General features: G+C 31.8%; 3 protein-coding genes across 5 annotated transcripts in view; 1 reads left to right on the plus strand and 2 right to left on the minus strand.

The window, feature by feature from the left end:
- Lrt (Leucine-rich tendon-specific protein) overlaps positions 1–19,224 on the plus strand; it is a 60,972-nt gene that overhangs the window by 26,857 nt on the left and 14,891 nt on the right. The gene's annotated exons all lie outside the window — the stretch shown is intronic.
- On the minus strand, positions 2,128–8,393 carry LOC142240559 (lysozyme c-1-like). 3 transcript variants are annotated; one of them, XM_075312258.1, is made up of 4 exons: positions 8,251–8,393; positions 2,687–2,888; positions 2,424–2,600; positions 2,128–2,363 (listed from the first exon to the last, which is right to left on the minus strand). In XM_075312258.1, exons 2-4 carry the CDS (start codon positions 2,847–2,849, stop codon positions 2,164–2,166), a joined length of 540 nt encoding a protein of 179 aa, XP_075168373.1. In that variant the 5' UTR covers positions 2,850–2,888; positions 8,251–8,393; the 3' UTR covers positions 2,128–2,163. The 3 variants fall into 3 exon arrangements, with proteins under 3 accessions (XP_075168373.1, XP_075168372.1, XP_075168371.1); XM_075312257.1 differs by having other exon boundaries at positions 8,119–8,368; XM_075312256.1 differs by lacking the exon at positions 8,251–8,393 and adding an exon at positions 7,793–7,837.
- Positions 13,128–18,996, minus strand: LOC142238700 (lysozyme). Its single transcript, XM_075310410.1, has 4 exons — positions 18,626–18,996; positions 18,198–18,286; positions 14,112–14,175; positions 13,128–13,638 (listed from the first exon to the last, which is right to left on the minus strand). Exons 1-4 carry the CDS (start codon positions 18,780–18,782, stop codon positions 13,505–13,507), a joined length of 444 nt encoding a protein of 147 aa, XP_075166525.1. The 5' UTR covers positions 18,783–18,996; the 3' UTR covers positions 13,128–13,504.

Raw genomic sequence — 19,224 nt, forward strand, 5'->3', positions numbered from 1 at the left:
AAAGAAAATTTTGTTAAAATGTTATTTCTATACAGAAAATTTGGTTTAAATTTTATTTCTATATAGGAAATTTGGTCAAAATTTAATTTCTATAGAAAATTTTGGCAAAATTAAATTTTTATAAAAGATTTTATCAAAATGTTATTTATATAGAAAAATTTGTCTAAATTTCTATATATCGAAAATTTTGTCAAAATTTTATTTCTATAGAAAATTTTGTCCATATTTTATTGCTATAGAAAATTTTGTCAAAATTTTATTTATATAGAAAATTTTGTCAAAATTTTATTTCTATAGCAAATTTTGTCAAAATTTTATTTCTATAGAAAATTTTGTCAAAATTTTATTTCTATAAAATTTTTTCTCAAAAAAAACAGCAAATTTTGTCAAAATTTTATTTCTATAGAAAATTTTGTCAAAATTTTATTTCTATAAAAATTTTTCTTAAAATTTTATTTCTATAGAAAATTTTCTCAAAATTATTATTATTTTGTCAAATTTTATTTCTATAGAAAATTTTGTCAAAATTTTATTTCTATAAAAATTTTTCTTAAAATTTTATTTCTATAGAAAATTTTCTCAAAATTATATTTCTATAAAAAATTTTGTCAAGATTTTATTTCTATAGAAAATTTTTATCAAAATTTTATTTCTATAGCAAATTTTGTCCATATTTTGTTTCTATGGAAAATTTCGACAAAATTTTATTTCTATAGCAAATTTTGTCAAAATTTTATTTCTATAAAAATTTTTGTAAAAATTTTATTTCAATAGAAAATTTTGTCAAAATTTTATTTCTATAGAAAATTTTGTCGAAATTTTATTTCTATAGAAAATTTTCTCAAAATTTTATTTCGTTAGAAAATTTTGTTAAAATTTTATTTATATGGAAAATTTTGTCAAAAATTTATTTTCATAGAATATTTTATCAAAATTTTATTTCTATAGAAAATTTTCTCAAAATTATATTTCTATAAAAAATTTTGTCAAGATTTTATTTCTATAGAAAATTTTCTCAAAATTATATTTCTATAGAAAATTTTGTCCATATTTTATTTCTATAGAAAATTTCGACAAAATTTTATTTCTACAGCAAATTTTGTCAAAATTTTATTTCTATAGAAAATTTTGTCAAAATTTTATTTCTATAAAAATTTTTCTTAAAATTTTATTTCTATAGAAAATTTTCTCAAAATTATTATTATTTTGTCAAAATTTTATTTCTATAGAAAATTTTGTCAAAATTTTATTTCTATAGAAAATTTTCTCAAAATTATATTTCTATAAAAAATTTTGTCAAGATTTTATTTCTATAGAAAATTTTTAACAAAATTTTATTTCTATAGAAAATTTTGTCCATATTTTATTTCTATGGAAAATTTTTACAAAATTTTATTTCTATAGCAAATTTTGTCCATATTTTGTTTCTATGGAAAATTTCTATGGAATTTTTGTCAAAATTTTATTTCTATAGAAAATTTTGTCAAAATCTTATTTCTATAGAACATTTTGCCAAAATTTTATTTCTATTGAAAATTTTGTCAAAAATTTATTTCTATAGAAAATTTTGTCAAAAATTTATTTCTATAGAAAATATTGTAAAAATTTTATTTCTATAGAAAATTTTGTCAAAATTTTATTTGTATAGAAAATATTGTAAAAATTTTATTTCTATAGAAAATTTTGAGAAATATTTTGTTAAATCTACCAAAACATGAAGAATTCTACCAATCAAGAATTCTACCATCAAGAATTCTACCAATCTACCAAACAGTAAAAATTTACCAGTTTTGTTAGAATTATACCAACTGTGACAACCGTGGTTCTCTTCCGAGAAACGCATAATTATCCCATACATGTTTCAAGAACATAATTTTACTATTTCATGGAGAACATGGAACATTTTTGTATATCAAACTTTTTCCAACGCCAATATTGTTCGTGTTTGTGCTAAAATAATACCATGTACGAAATCCTAAAGATCGGTTGAGAATCGCAATCGAAACCAACAACAATGATATATCGTAGACCGACTGACGATTTCAAGGTCTAGATCAACTTAGGTGGTAATTATGAGAAGATCCGTATTTCTAGTAGACTCATTTCCACGTAGATCAACAATTCATATTTCTTTAAGTGTTTACTTATATTTGCTGCACTTTTTTAAAATCGATTTCTTGCCACATATGAAGTTAGACGTGACAAAGGTGTTACAGTGTTAATATTACATGCCACGCTTAAATTCGGTAAATTTTGGGTATTACGACAAAAAGAATTCCAACCATTCCAATTTTGAAAACCTTTCAAATCGAATATTCTTTGGGCGCATTGAACATCATCGGATATATCATCATTGAGGAAATCTATGAAATATATGAGAACATCATTAATTGCCAGCGTATCTGATAACAATAATTTCATACTTTCACATTTCACTTTACAGCAGGGATATTTTTGGGTGTTACAGCTGGTTACTTTGCCATTGCCTGAATCGCATTCCTTGCTACTGATTTGAAAAATGCCAAATTTATTTTCTCCATTTCCCAATTGTGTTACTTTTTTAGTGTCTCTATCACTTTCGTGTTCGATTAAACAGATCCCTGTAAAAGAAAAAAAGTTTATCTTTTGATAAATAATAAAATTTTTGTGAATACAAAAAACCGGAGTATACTTAGAAGTCACTTACAATTTGATAAAAACGTTTTATTAACTTTATATTTTTCCACCAATTCACGAGATAATTCACAGCGTAGATATTTCTTACTAACCACTGGAGAAGCACAATTTAGTAGTACTAAGATAATAGCAGCTGATGAAAATAATTTTAATTTCGTTTCTTGGGGCAACATTGTGATGGCTTTTGCTTTTTGTTTCAAAAATACGTATTCCTAGAATGGGAAAAATAAAATTAATACATAATAATAAATAATAAACATTGTTCTTATTAGGCTAACGACCATTTTCATGTAGCTCCGTTAGGCTTTATCGGCCAGTTAACAGAAGGTAAATTGCAGAGAAGCTCCTGTTAAATTTAACTGATAACTGTTCAGCGTTTATGTTCCTAACTGGCACATGAGTATATAGGCAGGATGACCAATATGTCCATAGTAGGGTTTAAATTCTTTAGCTAAACTAGCACTAACAGAGCTTCATGAAAATGGTGGTAAATGTAATGGTAAATAAATAAATACATTTTACAGAAATTACTTTTAATTTAAACATATATAATTATATTGTTAAATTTTTTGAAATGAAAACACAAAAGTGAAAATAAGACCTCATATTGTCAGATTGCCGTTTAACAGGATATATTTCATGAAAATATTTCTAATAAAAGTTTTTATTGAGTTTTAAAAAATATTCAATTAAAAATTTAATTGATTCAACATTTTTTTTAATTGAAACAAAAACTCAATCACAAAAATTAATAGTATCAATTAATTTTTTAATTGATACTATCATTTCTGTGATTAAAGACATTTCAGTTAAAAATTAATTGGATCTATAAATTTCGTGATTGAAGACAAAAAATATTTTTTTGTGTGTAGATTATAAATCGAACGAAAAGTTTGACTTTCTTAAGCCAAGTTGTATTTGTGATGATTGTCGTGTTTGCTTACTCGGTATAACAAGCAAAGCATTAGACCGTTAACCGCAAAGGGTCGGTCAAATTAGATCAATTGGGACAGGAAATGCTACTCAAATTCATCTAATTTAACCCAAATATTCACCAGATTTTCCCTACTGCAACATCGGTTGGTTTAAATATTGGAAACATATCAATCGATATTTGACACAAAAAAATTTCACGAAAATTTTTCCAATTAAAATTTTAATTGAGTTTTAAAAAATATTAAAAATTTAATTGATTCAACAAATTTTTTTATTGAAACAAAAAATCAATCACAAAAATAATAGTATCAATTAATTTTTTAATTGGATCAATTAACTTTTTAATTGACCTTCAATTAATTTTTTAATTGATACTATCATTTCTGTGATTGAAGACATTTCAATTAAAAATTAATTGGATCAATTAATTTCGTGATTGAATCAGAAAAAAAATTTGTTGTGTGTAAGCAGTGTTGCCAGTATTTTTCGGGCTCTTCTCCCCAAATTAAGACGCTTTCGTCCGCAAAATCCCCAATTTAAATCAAAATTTCTCACAAAAATCCCTAATAAATTTTGGCAAGATTTTATGAAAAAAATAAAGAAATAGGCTCTGCGGTAAAATATCGTTAATAATTTTAAAAAAATATAAAATTTATTGTCATACCAGTTTGCGAGCTCCAATAATGTATGTAATGTATGGACGAAAATTTATTTCTAAAAACTTAAGTAATAAAATTGGGCAGTATTTACATAAATAAAAAGGTGAACATTCTTCATCATTTCTATATTTATGGGATATACTGTCCAAATCAGAGATGAACACTGATGAGAGGCACAACATTTAGGCCCGATTCCTTACGAAATGATTTCACTATGTCTTAACCTAGCTGAATAACTTTATAAATTAGATCTTGGGACCACAAAATAAAATCCTGTGTTCGTTTCTAGTCCAAATGCTTAATTTGCACCCTTTAGTATCATTTTTAGTAATGTAGAAATAACAGAACTTCATGAAAATCAATATTGCATTTTATTATACTGAACGGATTTCGAAAATATCCTCACAAAAATCCCCAAATTTATGGAAAATCTCCCCCAAATCCCCAAGTCTCCAACTCAAAATGTTCGTCCCCATCCACGAAAAAAAATTGGGGGGAAATCCCCAATACTGGCAACACTGCTGCTAAGGAGATTTTTCGCAGGCGTCGCGATAAGGTATTGTACATACCGCTTAAGAATATTGGAGCAACGCTGGCCCAACCTATGAAGTTATACAGATACTATATTCCATAATAATCACATATCCAAAAACAAATTGTAGGCCAAATACTCATCGAACTTCCACTCTATTTTTGAAATGTAATATCGCCCGATTTTTCCTAATTAATTAAAATATGTTCACGTCTGATATATACATGGATCAAAAAAAGACTGCATACCAAATTTAATAGAGTTTGAAGAAAACAAAAGAACCGGTGAAGAGCTGATGAAGATGTGAAGATCTGAAACTTTAGTCTTCTTTGGTCTACAATTTTATTTTTCAACACTTAATGCCATATTGAAAAAAGTTAACATAATCTTTAAACCTACTTTTACCATACAAATTACTTCGATAAGAATAAAAATAAAACAAGTAAGTAAAGTAGAAAGTCGGGCGGGGCCGACTATATCATACCCTAAACCACCATTACGGAATTAGTAATCATAAGCATTTGTGGGGTAACATATAGGTCTGGGAGATAAACAGCAGTTGCATATTTAAGAAAATTAAAGGGTACATGTCTATGGGTGCTTTGTGTCAATCTGACTATAGTTCATAGTCAATGTTGTCACGGAAAATGTTCGGTTTACCCTACAAGGACAAAAAAGTTCCCTACTTTCCCATATATTCCCAAACAATTTTCCCCACTATATTTTTCGTTAAATTTAAAAAATTTTACAAAACAAAAATGGTTCTAAGTACTTTATTATCTTAAAACATGAATATGCAACGTATATTACTTAGAATATAAATTTGTATTACCACCACGGTTGCCACAGTTGGTAGAATTCTACCCAAATTAGTAATCTTGTTTGTTAAATCTCCATATAAATAAAATTTTGGAAAAAGTTTCTATAAACAAATTTTTGTGAGAAATTTTTCTATAGAAATGAAATTTTGACAATAAATTCTATAGAAATAAAATTTTGAGAAAAAATTCCACAGAAATAACATTTTGCGAAAATTTTTTATAGAAATAATATTTTGAAAAAAATTTCTATAGAAATAAAATGTTGACAAAATTCTCTACAGGAATAAAGTTTACCACACATTGTTAAAGATCAAGCCTTGCCGGCTTCTAATTTCCTCCTCTAGAGCCACCAAAATGTAAAAAATATTACAAATTGTGTTGAGTGAAAATGTCCTATATTGTGGTCCTACGTCCCTACAAGACGCTAAATATTAGAAAAACCCTACATATAGGGAATTTCCCCTACTTCTAGCAACACTGGCTGTGTTGATATTGCACCTACGGAGTTAGTATGCCACTAATATTGAGCCCATTATTAAAAAAGAGAAAATCGTTAAATTAGTGTGGGTAATAAATCAAAATTTGTAAAAATCGAGCAATATTCTTATGTAAAAGCTACAAGTACGTATAAATACGATCGGCTAGTACATCAAAATTTGAAATTTGAGTAACATTGATTAATAAATAAGAGTATTATGGCCAACTTTGGGAAAATAGAGCGATGCATATATATGGAAGCTATATCTACATCTGAACCAAATTGCATAATATTTTGCGGGTTTGATTAATACCACAAAAGGTTACCTTGTGCAAGATTTGAGTAAGATCAGTTAAGAAATGAGGCTTGTATGGTCAAACATAAGGTTATTAGGGGCGAATTTTTCAAAGTCGGGTGATACATATATTGGAGCTATATCTACATCTGAACCGATTTCGATGATTTTTTGCACATATAGTAAGCGCTATAGAAGACTACATTTAGCCAAATTTGGGTAAGATCGGTTGATAAATAAAGGTTTTGTGGCCAAATTTGGGAAAATCGGGCGATACATATATATGAGAGCTATATCTTAATCTGAACCGATTTGGACGAAATTTTGCAGACTTGAAGGACGATGGAAAAGATTACCTTTTGCCAAATTTGGTGACGATCCGTTTGAAAAAACGCGCAACGTGACCCCATTTGTCGAAATCGGGCGATACATATATATGGGAGCTATATCTAAATTTGATCCGATTTCTTCCAAATTCAATAGCGTTCGTCCTTGTGCCCAAAAAAACTCCCTGTACCAAATTTCATCAAAATCGGTTAATAATTGCGACCGGAATCCTGTGAACAACAAATACATGGACAGACGGACGGACACCAAGCGCTAGATCGACTCAGGAGGTGATTCTGAGTCGATCGGTATATATTTTATGGGGTCTAAAATCAATATTTCTGGTAGGCACATTTTTTGGCCGATCAAACTTATTATAACCTGACCACTATGTGGTTTAGGGTATAAAAATTGCATAAATATCTAATTTTAGTCCTTTACTATGGCCACGGCGTTAATTACAATCATCACAATGGTTCTTTTAACTACGTATTATCGTTACCTGGAGGTCTTGTCACATGACCCAAATGTTATTGATTTTCTTTTGTAATAATCCCTCCCTCCCTCCGACTAGCAGCTACTTCATCACTATTATTATTCTCAGATAACAGATGATAACGGCAAAATGATTCTGCTATTAATGGTTGCTGTTGTTGTCTTACTTTTTTGTTTACAAACAACTTGAGCACCATATTGTACTCGGGCCATCATCAACGTCATAATCATGTAGCAATATCTCAACTATCACAAAACAGATGTCAAGAGAAAACAACAAACTAGTCAGATATAGACATACACACACACAAACAGGTTGATACATATATTCGATCAGATAGAAAATAAACGGCAATTGTATACAATCCCAAAAAAAAACATCAGAGAGATACTAGAGAGTATGGGTATGTGCGTATGAGAATGTGCAATGAATGAGTGTTTTGGTAGCATCAGTTGTTCACAACTGATAAGGAAGAATCTTCTTTCTAATTCTGCCGAAAAAGGTAATTGCAACCTTTTTCTTGAATTGATTCTAGGTTAAATGAACGTATGTTGGTCATATCTTTGGTTTACTTTTTCAAAACTTGTTAATGGCATGGTCATATGGATTTCACCATCACGTTTCTTAAACTTATCAAACTTAAATGCATTTGTTTTCAATTCATTGGTTAAGTTCAAGCATAATCAAGCCTTGGAGAATTACGGCAAAATTTCTATGGAAAATAATGCTAAATACCAAAAAAAAAAAACAAAAATTTCAATTATTATAAAATCATGTTTGTCCGTCTTTTCCCGTAGTTAAGCACTTGCACAAAATCGATTCAAGACTTAACATAAATATAACAAAAACAATATAGAATTGAACTACACAATTATTCTTTAAGCATGACATTGTGAACCTTTTGTGTTAAGCGATGACTTGGTTTTCAGAATTATTTAAGCAATATTGAATATTATGGGTATTTCGAGACCAAAGCAAAAAAAACCAAAACAAATAGAAAAATAAAAACACTTGTTGTTTCAATAAGTACGTTTTAAACACTAAAAACTTGTATACGCGGAACACGAAATCCTATTATACGCCAGACCGAATATACACCACCGCTGCCTTGGCGTTTACGGTGGCGAAGAGCACAACAATAAATATTGGTTTGTTTGTGGGGCTGGTGGTAGTCTATCCATGTCTCTATCTTATAGGTTTTTTTTGTTAAGCATGTTATTTTATTATAATTTTTTGTTTTCATTTTTCCTTTTTGTATTTGAGTTTGTTATTTTTGTAGTAGTTGTTGTCACTGTTTTATACAATTAAATGAATTGTTTAATGACTTTTACTCAGAATAACAATAAAAACAAGGGGAAGATGAGGTCTTCAACTGCAAAAAAAAGTCGAATGAGATATACCCTTCTCTATAGATGCAAAGCTATTTAAGAATGAATTTTTTCTGTTAGGAGCTTTCTTAAAAAAAAAAAAACAAACAAAAAAAAAATGAATAAATAAATAAATTCCTTTATCTTATCTGTCCAAGATAGCTCAACTCTAATGCTAAAAGATACACCCAGAAAAAAGTGAACCAACCATTAAAAAATTTATGTTTGTTTTAGAAAATGTTAACTAAAATATTTTAGTAATTGCATCATGTCACAATTAATTTTATATTTTTTGTCAAATAGAAGAAAATTGAGTAAAAATATTTTTTCGTTTTTATAAATTTCATATTATGAAGAAAAAATTAAAATTTCTTAAAAAACTAAATAAATAAATTCCTTTATCTTATCTGTCCAAAAAACCTCAACTCAAATGCTAAAAGATACACCCAGAAAAAAGTGAACCCGCCATGAAAAAAATTTAGGTTTATTTTAGAAAATTGTAATTAAAATATTTAAGCGCCAAATTACAGAAAATTGAGTAAAAGTAATAGTTATTTTTCTGTTGTTTAACCCTGAAAACTCATCCTTATTTTTTGTACACTAACGTCATTCTTTGTCATTTTGGCTACGGCCTATTTCAAAGCACTTTAAATTGCATCATGAGCTGAAATGGGAACCAAACTTTAGTTCAGTTTTTTTATTCAGTCCATTTTTAATTAATATACAACAAAAAAGCATAATATCTTTGAATTAGAATAACTTAAATTTGTCATTTCCCTATCGACCAAAATACAGATTAGATCGAAAATAAAATTAAGCGTCGTCACTTTTGACGAAGGATGTCTGCCTAGGGTTAAGAAAAATTCTTATTTTTAAGGTGAAAAAATGGAGTTAAAAATTGTTAAAATGTCTTCAGCGCTATATAGAATTCAAGACAGACACTATTCAAAGAAAATTTACTAATGATCGCAATTTAAATAAACTTCACCCATTTTAGGAAGATATGAACTTAGTACAATTGTTTACTACATTTGTATACCACATTTTTTTTCTCACTTTAAGTTCACGTCATTAAAGTAAGCAAAAAAATAATTGAAATAAAGAAACTTTTCTGACATTTGGCAAAATTTTAATAAAATCAACTATTGTTTATAAACTAAAATAAAATTAAATCGGCTATAAAGAGGGCATATCTAATATTTCATTTGGTCATAAAAATGCAATTAGTTAAATTTTCAATTGAATTAAGTTAATTGTATTTAGTTATTCATTAACCGGTGAGGTGACGTGGGGGTACATTTGACCCCTCTTTTATATAATATTTTTTGTTTATAAAGTTTCCTTTTTTGTATCATTATTACATGTTTTGATTAGAACATATTGTATTTAATGAAAATAAAACAATATTTCGCAATATTATATGTACTTTCCAAAATTAATAGGTACTTTATTTCACACGGCTTATTCTTAATAAAATTTTACCACCACGTCGATAGTTAAAGGTTAATTTTCCAATTATTAACCAATTTTCTAAAATAAACCAGCATTTCCTTCATGATGGATTGGTTCACTTTTCTTTTTGGTGTGAATACACACTTAACAAAGCATGAATTCTCATCCTACACCAAAGAGGCTAAAGTACACGCTACGTAAAGCCAACTCGATAAATGATTTAGCATTTAGTGGTTGACGATGTATAAACTCCCGCTATGATGTACATTTTACAATAGTATGTGTGTAATGCAATTATACCCCATCCATATTTATCAGGTGGGGTAAGCGAAGGAGAGTGATTTTGCTACACTTTCTCATTTATTTTGTTTATGTTGTTGGCATTATTATCTCAAAATCATATGCTCATGTTTGTCACCTTCCGAGAGAGCGATTTGCATATATATATTTCAAAATACTATTGCCAAACGATCGTAGAAGTTTGACAATGTGTGAATGAGGAAGAAAGAGAGGAGCTTTGTAAATAAAAAGGTTGATAAGATATTCCGTAGACATTACTTGCAAACAAAAACAGTTTGGAAATTCAAACGTGCAATTAAGTCACTCTTTGTTATCAATAGTTCAAAATCATTATTTACTACGAGTACCCAGTACTCGTCATCGACATGGGGAAAAACCTCTCTGTCATCTCATTTATGAACCAAACCACTGAATAGAAATAATTGATGTTGATGTATTTTTAAACCAAAATTTTTAATAGTCCCTGTTATCTAGGAAGAAAAGTTTGTGGGTTCGATGTTATGGTTATGGACTTTTAATTATATTTATTTGGGTTTATTTGATAATCTGAAGCTGAGCAGATAAGATCAGCGAATATAATACTGTAGCTCTATATTTAGAGAAAGTACGATTCAAAGCGATTATCCCCCGGCAATCCTCTTACATAGGACTGAAAAAAATTCTGTCGAATGAGGAAGGATTTTCTACCTGTGCGAAACTTCTCAGAACAACCTCTAAAAAATGTTACCAGCATTATCGAGGGGGGGATAAAACAATGGTTGGTGCAGGCAGTGTTGCCAGTATTTTTGCGATTCTTCTCCCCAAATTATGACGCTTTCGTCCCCAAAAATCCCCAATTTAAATCAAAATACCTCACAAAATTTCCCAATATATTTTTGACAAGTTCTTATGGAAAAAATAAAGAAATATGTTCTTCGGTGGAATATTGGTATCAGCTGCAATAACATCAAGATTTCGAAAGACAACACCAGGAGACCGGCGACTGTCTTCCAAATGTTCGAAAAATGAAAATGGTAGTTCGAGGCCATGTATTTATGGACGAACATTTATTTCTAAGTATTCAATCAGTAGAATTGTGTGGTAGATACTAGAGGTCTGCACGATTCCATTTGTAAATGCAGTGTACTTGCTACATGAGTACATCTATTTGAGAGAGTCGCAAAACTATTGGTACATATTTTGATGAACACCAAAAGCCACCAGTAACTTCTTGTTGCTACCCTGATGTCTTCACTACCAACAAACACATATTCCCCTTTCTCTCTTATTGAAGTGTACTCAGTGTGATCACGTCGAGTATGTTGCGAGAACAAAACTTCATAGAGTACTCCATGTACCACGTGCAGTTTCAGAAATACAAAAAACAGTTACTCTCCATAATATATGTTTTGGTTTATTATAAAGAACGGCAAACGTTAAGGTAAGTGTGTGACATACATAAATATATGAAATATGTGATATACATACATATCTATGATTAATAATAATGGAAAGTTTTGCTTCACACATAACTGAGAAATACTTGTGGTACCACGTGAAGTGAAGAGAATCCATGTTGTACTTTTTCTCAAGTACTTACATTTTTATTGTTCCTTTTTTTCGGAACACATATTGTTTCGGATAAGTACTTGGTGGTATTTGTCAAGCAAGTGTTCTCTTCACTTCACTACTTGCGCTCTGAGAGAAAGATAGTGTATGTACTATATTCGACAGCGAATTGCATATATGTAGTGAAAAGTTATTCGATGCAGACCTCTACTAGATACATATGAAGGTGAACCATCTTCATCATTTCTATATGCATGGACTATATTGTTCAGATCAGTGATCAGTATCGATAACAGGACAACATAAAATTATAAATTAGCGCTTGAGACCCCAAAATAATTGATTGCAAACCTGCCCAGCAAAAATGCGCCGCCAAAAAAGTATTGCAAATAATCTTTTTGGATCCGCAAGTGATGCAAAATTGGCGTAGAAGCGATGAATTTAACATGGGCTTGTCATAGGACGGATCTCCACCATTTCAATAGCGGTTGCACCGAATATGCATCGCTTCTTAAGGTGTGATCCGAATTCAGTGTTTGTGATTTGAAAAATTTTGTGATATTTTGATAAATAATGCATTGTAACACTTGTCTGAAACGCTTGACCTCAAATATTTTCAAAAACGCGCAGTTTTTCTAGAATAAATTTAGCAATTTTTTCGACAAAATTTAAATAATTTGCACCATTTCATTAATCCTTACTATGTTTCTAACCTATTTTAAACAAAAAAAAAAAAATAAATTTACTTTTTAAAAATATGAAAAAAACGAGTTATAAAAAAATTTAATTAAAAGAACTTCCTGAGTAGTTAAAATAAAGAACATCTGTGGGAGAACATTTTAGGAAGTGCATTTAAAGTTGTAAAGTTAGTTCCAAATTTTTTTCCTGGGTTATTTATTATACTTAACGAGTCTCGAAAGATCTTCACAAAAATCCCCAAATTTTTTAGAAATTCCCCACTAAATCCCCAAGTACCCAAGTACCCAACTCAGAAATTTTGTCCCCATTCACGCAAAAATATCCCCAATTTGGGAAAAAATCCCCAATACTGGCAACGCTAGGTGCAGGTCGATATTGTCAACCATAACATATTGTTTAATAGGTGGTCATCTATATATGACAACGCGGTCCAACGTGGTCCCTAACATTAAAAGCATTTTTATGTGTTGTGTTATATGTGCCTCTGATACCCCAGGACACAAATCATTGTTCGTCAATTAAATAATACTACATTAGTATATATTTTTTGACTTAAAATACAAGAATATTTGTCTAATATTTATTTAAAATTATAAGCAATTTTTGGTTTTGGTTAAAGGAACAGAGATAAGAGATGACAATGAAACGGTATAATTTAGGCTTTTGTTATGTTATTAAACTAAAACAATAATAATAATTATAATAATGCAATGAATTTAGTCTTGAAAATTTCGCCACACATCATCAGAACAAACAAAAACTATGGAATGAATATATGGATGTCATACAACCACCATGCATCCAAACCATTCCAACCGTTATTAGTATTCATCTCGCAGACTCCATACATGATACTACCCACATCTGTTGCAATGTCATCCATGAAGTGAAACAGCTAGTCTGTCAAGTAACTTCAACTCAGCAGCGAGATACATCTGGTAATGATCGCCCACGACATTTATTCACCCAACCAGGCCAAGCCTGAAATCCATGGCGATTGAAAATCTGCATGGCACAACGAGAATCATCCGAAATTTCATCATTCAAAAAATCTGAAAACGAAAATAAATAAAAATGAGTGTAATACAAAGAGAAAACAAAAAGCCAAAACCAAAATTTTATTCTTTGTTCACAGAAGAACCCATGCATCGAAATGAAGGTTACAAGAAATGAATAAGCTTCCTTTCGGGATGTAAACATGGAATGGGTGTGTAAGAGTTGCAAAATGTAAAATTTGACTTTATGGAATGGTGATCGGTATATTGGATTGCAATGATTGTGGCGACATCAAGCAATATGAGTAGGCAGCAGTGAATGTCGTCATGTTAGCATTCTCCCAGATAGGCTATGCCATCGCAATATGTTACCACTGGATGGGAACACTTAAATTATGCGTAAATAAGAACCTTCATCTAGAAAAAACTTTAGGTTCGAGTGAACGGCACAAATAACTTTCGGAATTGTTTCAATTATGGTCATTGGACTTTATGTACATAAGAATTGCGATGTATGTTAAGTTATTTACCTTCACATTTAATATTGCATATGCCACCTTTTCGTCCCTTGCGACACCAATTTTTGCTGTTTATCTGAAAATAAAGAGAGAGAGAGAGATAAGGAGACCTTCGTTGTATCTTAAAAAAAAAACTCTACATATATACCGAACAAGGGCTGTTCAAAAAACGACATAAATACTTCATTAGCATATAAAACTATTTTGGTTAAAAATGTTCTTATCTAGCTCAAAAAATAAAATTGGGATGGATTTATACGGGAACTATATCCAAAACTACTACTCCTATATCCTTCATTATGGATTTGAATGAAATTGAATGGATTTGAATGAAGAAATTATAAGATCGGATGATGGAAGATGTAGGAGCAACATCACTCTCACATTTTTACTTTGCTTAAAAAGAATTTTTACTTCTTAATTTTTTTTTAATTAAGTTTCCTTAGACATTTTATTCTGATATAAAGGGTGATACGGTCAAAACTTGGTCAAGGGAAAACGCGTGTAAATCGGTGAAATCGTTTATTTAAAAAATCAAATTAAATTCCTTTTTCAAGTTCAAGTATAAAATTCAGGAAAAATATTCAGTTAGGCTTTCGCTTTTCCAAATCCGAATTGCCGGGCATCACGCTTGACACCTGCCATCAGATTTTGTACAGCCACCTTGTCCACCTTCTTCGCCGCAGAAAGCCAGTTTGCCTTGAACTGCTGCTCGTCCTTAGCAGTTTTTCTGGTCTTCTTTAGGTTCCGCTTAACAATAGCCCAGTATTTCTCAATTGGGCGGAGCTCTGGCGTGTTGGGAGGGTTCTTGTCCTTGGGAACCACCTGCACGTTGTTGGCGGCGTACCACTCCATGGCCTTTTTAATGGTCACTACAGTCCGGAACAACCGTGTTTCTTCAGGAAAGGCAGCAGACGTTTATTCAAACACTCTTTCACGTAAATTTCTTGGTTGACAGTCCCGGAAGCTATGAAAATGCTGCTTTTCAAGCCACAGGTACAGATGGCTTGCCAAACCAGATATTTCTTTGCAAACTTTGACAGTTTTATGTGCTTGAAAATATCTTCTACCTTTCCCCTTCCTTTTGCCGTATAAAACTCCTGTCCCGGAAGCTGCTTGTAGTCGGCTTTGACGTAGGTTTCGTCGTCCATTACCACGCAGTCAAACTTCGTCAGCATCGTCGTGTACAGCCTCCGGGATCGCGCTTTGGCCGTCGTATTTTGTTTATCATCGCGATTTGGAGTCACTACCTTCTTGTAAGTCGATAGTCCGGATCGTTTTTTGGCTCGATGCACGGTTGTAGACGATAAACCCAGCTTATTTGCGGCATCTCGGAGAGAGAGGTTAGGGTTTCGCTTGAAACTACCGGCAACTCTCTTTGTCGTCTCAGCGGCTTCCGGTTTTCGATTTCCCCCCGATCCAGACTTCCTGGCTGTCGACAAACGTTTGTCACATTTGTAACGGTTGATTTGGCAACGTTTAGCGATTTTGCCAGCTTTGCGTGCGAGTAGCTCGGATTTTCGCGATGCGCGAGCAAAATTTTGATACGCTGCTCTTCTTGCTTGGACGGCATTTTGACAACTGAAGAGTGAATTCCAAAATCAAAATAGGAGCAACATTCTACACACACACACCTTCAAAATGAGGGGTGTTCAGGTTTTTTAAATGCAAAATTGAAAGAAATACGTCAAGTTTATATTGACCAAATTTTGACCGTATCACCGTTTATGGAAAATGAAAAATGTTAATTGTCATTCGGAAAATTTTTATTTGAAGAAACGGTTGTGAAAAAAATGCTAAATACTTTATTTTTATTCTTGAATTTTTATTTGTGTTACAACTAACCCAACTTCAATTAGTGACCCCGACAAGTCCAAGAAAACTCATCAATCGCTAAAGACGAAAAGATTATGTTCCATAGGCCACGAAGAACTTCGAATATCCTGCCATGTCATGATAACCGATAAACTAATCAGGAAGTGTAACATATAGACTAGGTTAGGAATAGTGGCAGCCTATTCAGGCTTACTTAGAATATTCAGTCCATTGTTATACCACAGTGGTGAACTTCTCTCTTATCCCTGAGTGCTACCCGATTCTTTGCTTAGCTCAATGATAAGCAGTGTTGCCAGTATTTTCCGGGCTCTTGTCCCCAAAATAGGACGCTTTCGTCCCCAAAAGTCCCCAATTTAATTTAAATTTTTTTAAAGTAAAGGAATAGGAATATGATGTAAAAATCGCAATAATTTAAAAATTGGAAAACTGTGCAATTTTTTGTCAAAAAGTGTTGTTGCGTCGATATGAACTCTATTCAATATGTAGAGGATATATGTTCCAAATCAGTGATGTTCGCAGATGCGGGGGCAGCACTTCGTCCCGAGTTTCTACGAAATAATTTCACAATAAATAATAAATAATTTCTTAGGAAACAGAAAATTATAAATGCCGTGGAAAAAAGAGGAGGAAAGTTTTTTTTTTTTTAAATTTTGAAGATTCTCTGTACTTCTTTAAACCCTTTTAGGTAAACATGTAGAAGTAAAGAACTTGATATAAACCATAACTCTAAACTTTATTTATTATACTGAATAGATTTTGAAAATTTCATATAAAACTCTCCAAATTTGTGGAAATTCCCCACAAAATCCCCAATTCAAAATTTTCGTCTTCATCCTGGAAAAAATATCCCCGATTTGGGAAAAAATCCCCAATACTGGCAACACTGACGAGAAGGGACCTCCATTTTATAGTCGAGTCCAAACCGTGTTCCACATTGCGGTTAAACTACTTAGAGAAGCTTTGAAACACGCAGAAATGCCACCAGCATTACTGAGAGGTGATAATCCATTGCTGAAAAACTTTGTTTTGGTGCTCGGTCGAGACTAGTATTGAACCCATGATCCTGTGTATGAAAGGCGGGCATACTAACCATTGCACCAGCCCATGATCCTGTGTATGAAAGGCGGGCATACTAACCATTGCACCAGCCACCGTGGTACAATGGTTAGCATGCCCGCCTTGCATACACAAGGTCGTGGGTTCGATTCCTGCTACGACCGAACACCAAAAAGTTTTTCAGCGGTGGATTATCCCACCTCAGTAATGCTGGTGACATTTCTGAGGGTTTCAAAGCTTCTCTAAGTGGTTTCACTGGAATGTGGAACGCCGTTCGGACTCGGCTATAAAAAGGAGGTCCCTTGTCATTCAGCTTAACATGGAATCGGGCAGCACTCAGTTATAAGAGAGAAGTTCACCACTGTGGTATCACTATGGACTGAATAGTCTAAGTGAGCCTGATACATCGGGCTGCCACATAACCTAACCTAACCATTGCACCATGCTGGGTCTCGATCCTTATACCGGGCGTGAATCCTCCACCTCCAGAACAGTTAATAGGTCCACAAACCCAAGTGATGATCCCTTGACATCAATTAATTGCAAGAGTTTCAGTTAAGATTCATCCATTTTTGCGAAGCAATACTGCCCTTTCATTTAAGCAGGTCGAAAGCCAGTTTATCACATCCAGTATAGTACTAGACTCCACTAAGTTCCCCACCGTCGTTTGATCAATAGAATATATTGGATCAAAATCCTCCTAACATATCTTATATCCTAGCACACAGATGACGCCAAATGTAATCCATACGATTGACAGTTAAAGAGATCGGTTTATATTGTAGCTATATCGCAAATCATATGACATCTCTGTCATATATTTGTAGATCTTGAGTCAGATTCCAATTTTCAGATAATTCGCGTAAAAAAATTATTGGTTTAAAAGAACATCAGAATGGCTTTATCGGACCGAAAAATGATGAGCACTGTTTTCTGGGATTCTTAAGGTGATTATTGGGTCTATTCGAAGCTATATTGGAAAAGTTTGCAGAATAAAAAACAACTTGTCCTTCATTCCAATTGGTTCAGGATTAACTTGTCTACGAACTAATGTCCCATGCGCATATTTTTGATTTGGCCACCAACAATTTCTTTTTCAATTCAAAAAGACTTCCTGGGCACTGATATCATTGATTTGGAAGGTCTTCAACGCTGGTAAGGCCTATTTTGCCTACGGGTTACAAATCATATTGTACACAAACTTACCTGAAATAAGCCATAACTAACACTTTGGTTCGGTAATTGCATGACTTTTGAAGTACTTCGGCCACTTTCATTTTCCACCAGGCACACCCCTTAAAAGAAGAAACAATTGTGTTATAAAAATAACCAATAATCGTATAGTATCGCTATGCCTTAAAAATTCCCATAGACCACATAAGAAGGCATTCTATAGACCATTTAAGAAGGCCTTCCACAGACCTTCCTATGGAAGGCCTTCTGAAATGCTATTATCCTTTTCGAAGTGAGATATTTTTAGCCGTATAAAAATATATTTAGTCACAAAAATTATTACCAAGTAACTTCTTACAAAAATTCGATATTCAATTGCAAAAGTAAGAGGTATGGAAGGTCTGTGGAAGGCCTTCTTATATACATAATATAATTTTAGTGAAAAAAATAAATATAATTACAATTTGATAAGTAACTCCGTGGAAAATCATGACGCAATAGCTCCTTAGCCAATTGACATCGTGTAAACATTTTGCCTGTGCATTCAGGTGGTAGAAGAGCAAAGCAAATTATTGCTAAAACTGCAGGAATTTTATAATTCAGACTCTGAAGATGCATTATCACCGCGTAAATGAAGATATCTCTTTTTTCTTTCTCAATTATCTTTGTTATATTCGAAATACACTTTTAAGATAAACACACATCGAATTTTTGGGAGAAATTGTGAAAAAGGATCTGATTTGTGTGATTTCTTCGAATCCCTTTTTCCACTTCCAATATGAAGCGTCGAATCAAAGCAACACGTTTCAAATTTACACACTAACTAATTCCATTTGCCCATATTAATGGTCTTTTAAAGCCTCGGGGGCAGGTCACCAATACTGTACTGAATGAGTGTAACACTTGAATGTGTGAAATTTTCTACTTTCCATTTCTATGCCATAGTGATAATGCAGTGTCACGAGATAATCAAGAGAAATCTCCCGCCTTCTGCCATTGATTCATAGAAATCGTTCTACTATTTGTCTAGAATAGATTTGTTTTTCTTTGAAATGCTTTG

The sequence above is a fragment of the Haematobia irritans genome, chromosome 5 (assembly GCF_050003625.1).
Source record: "Haematobia irritans isolate KBUSLIRL chromosome 5, ASM5000362v1, whole genome shotgun sequence".
In the NCBI taxonomy this organism is placed as follows: Eukaryota; Metazoa; Arthropoda; class Insecta; order Diptera; family Muscidae; genus Haematobia; species Haematobia irritans.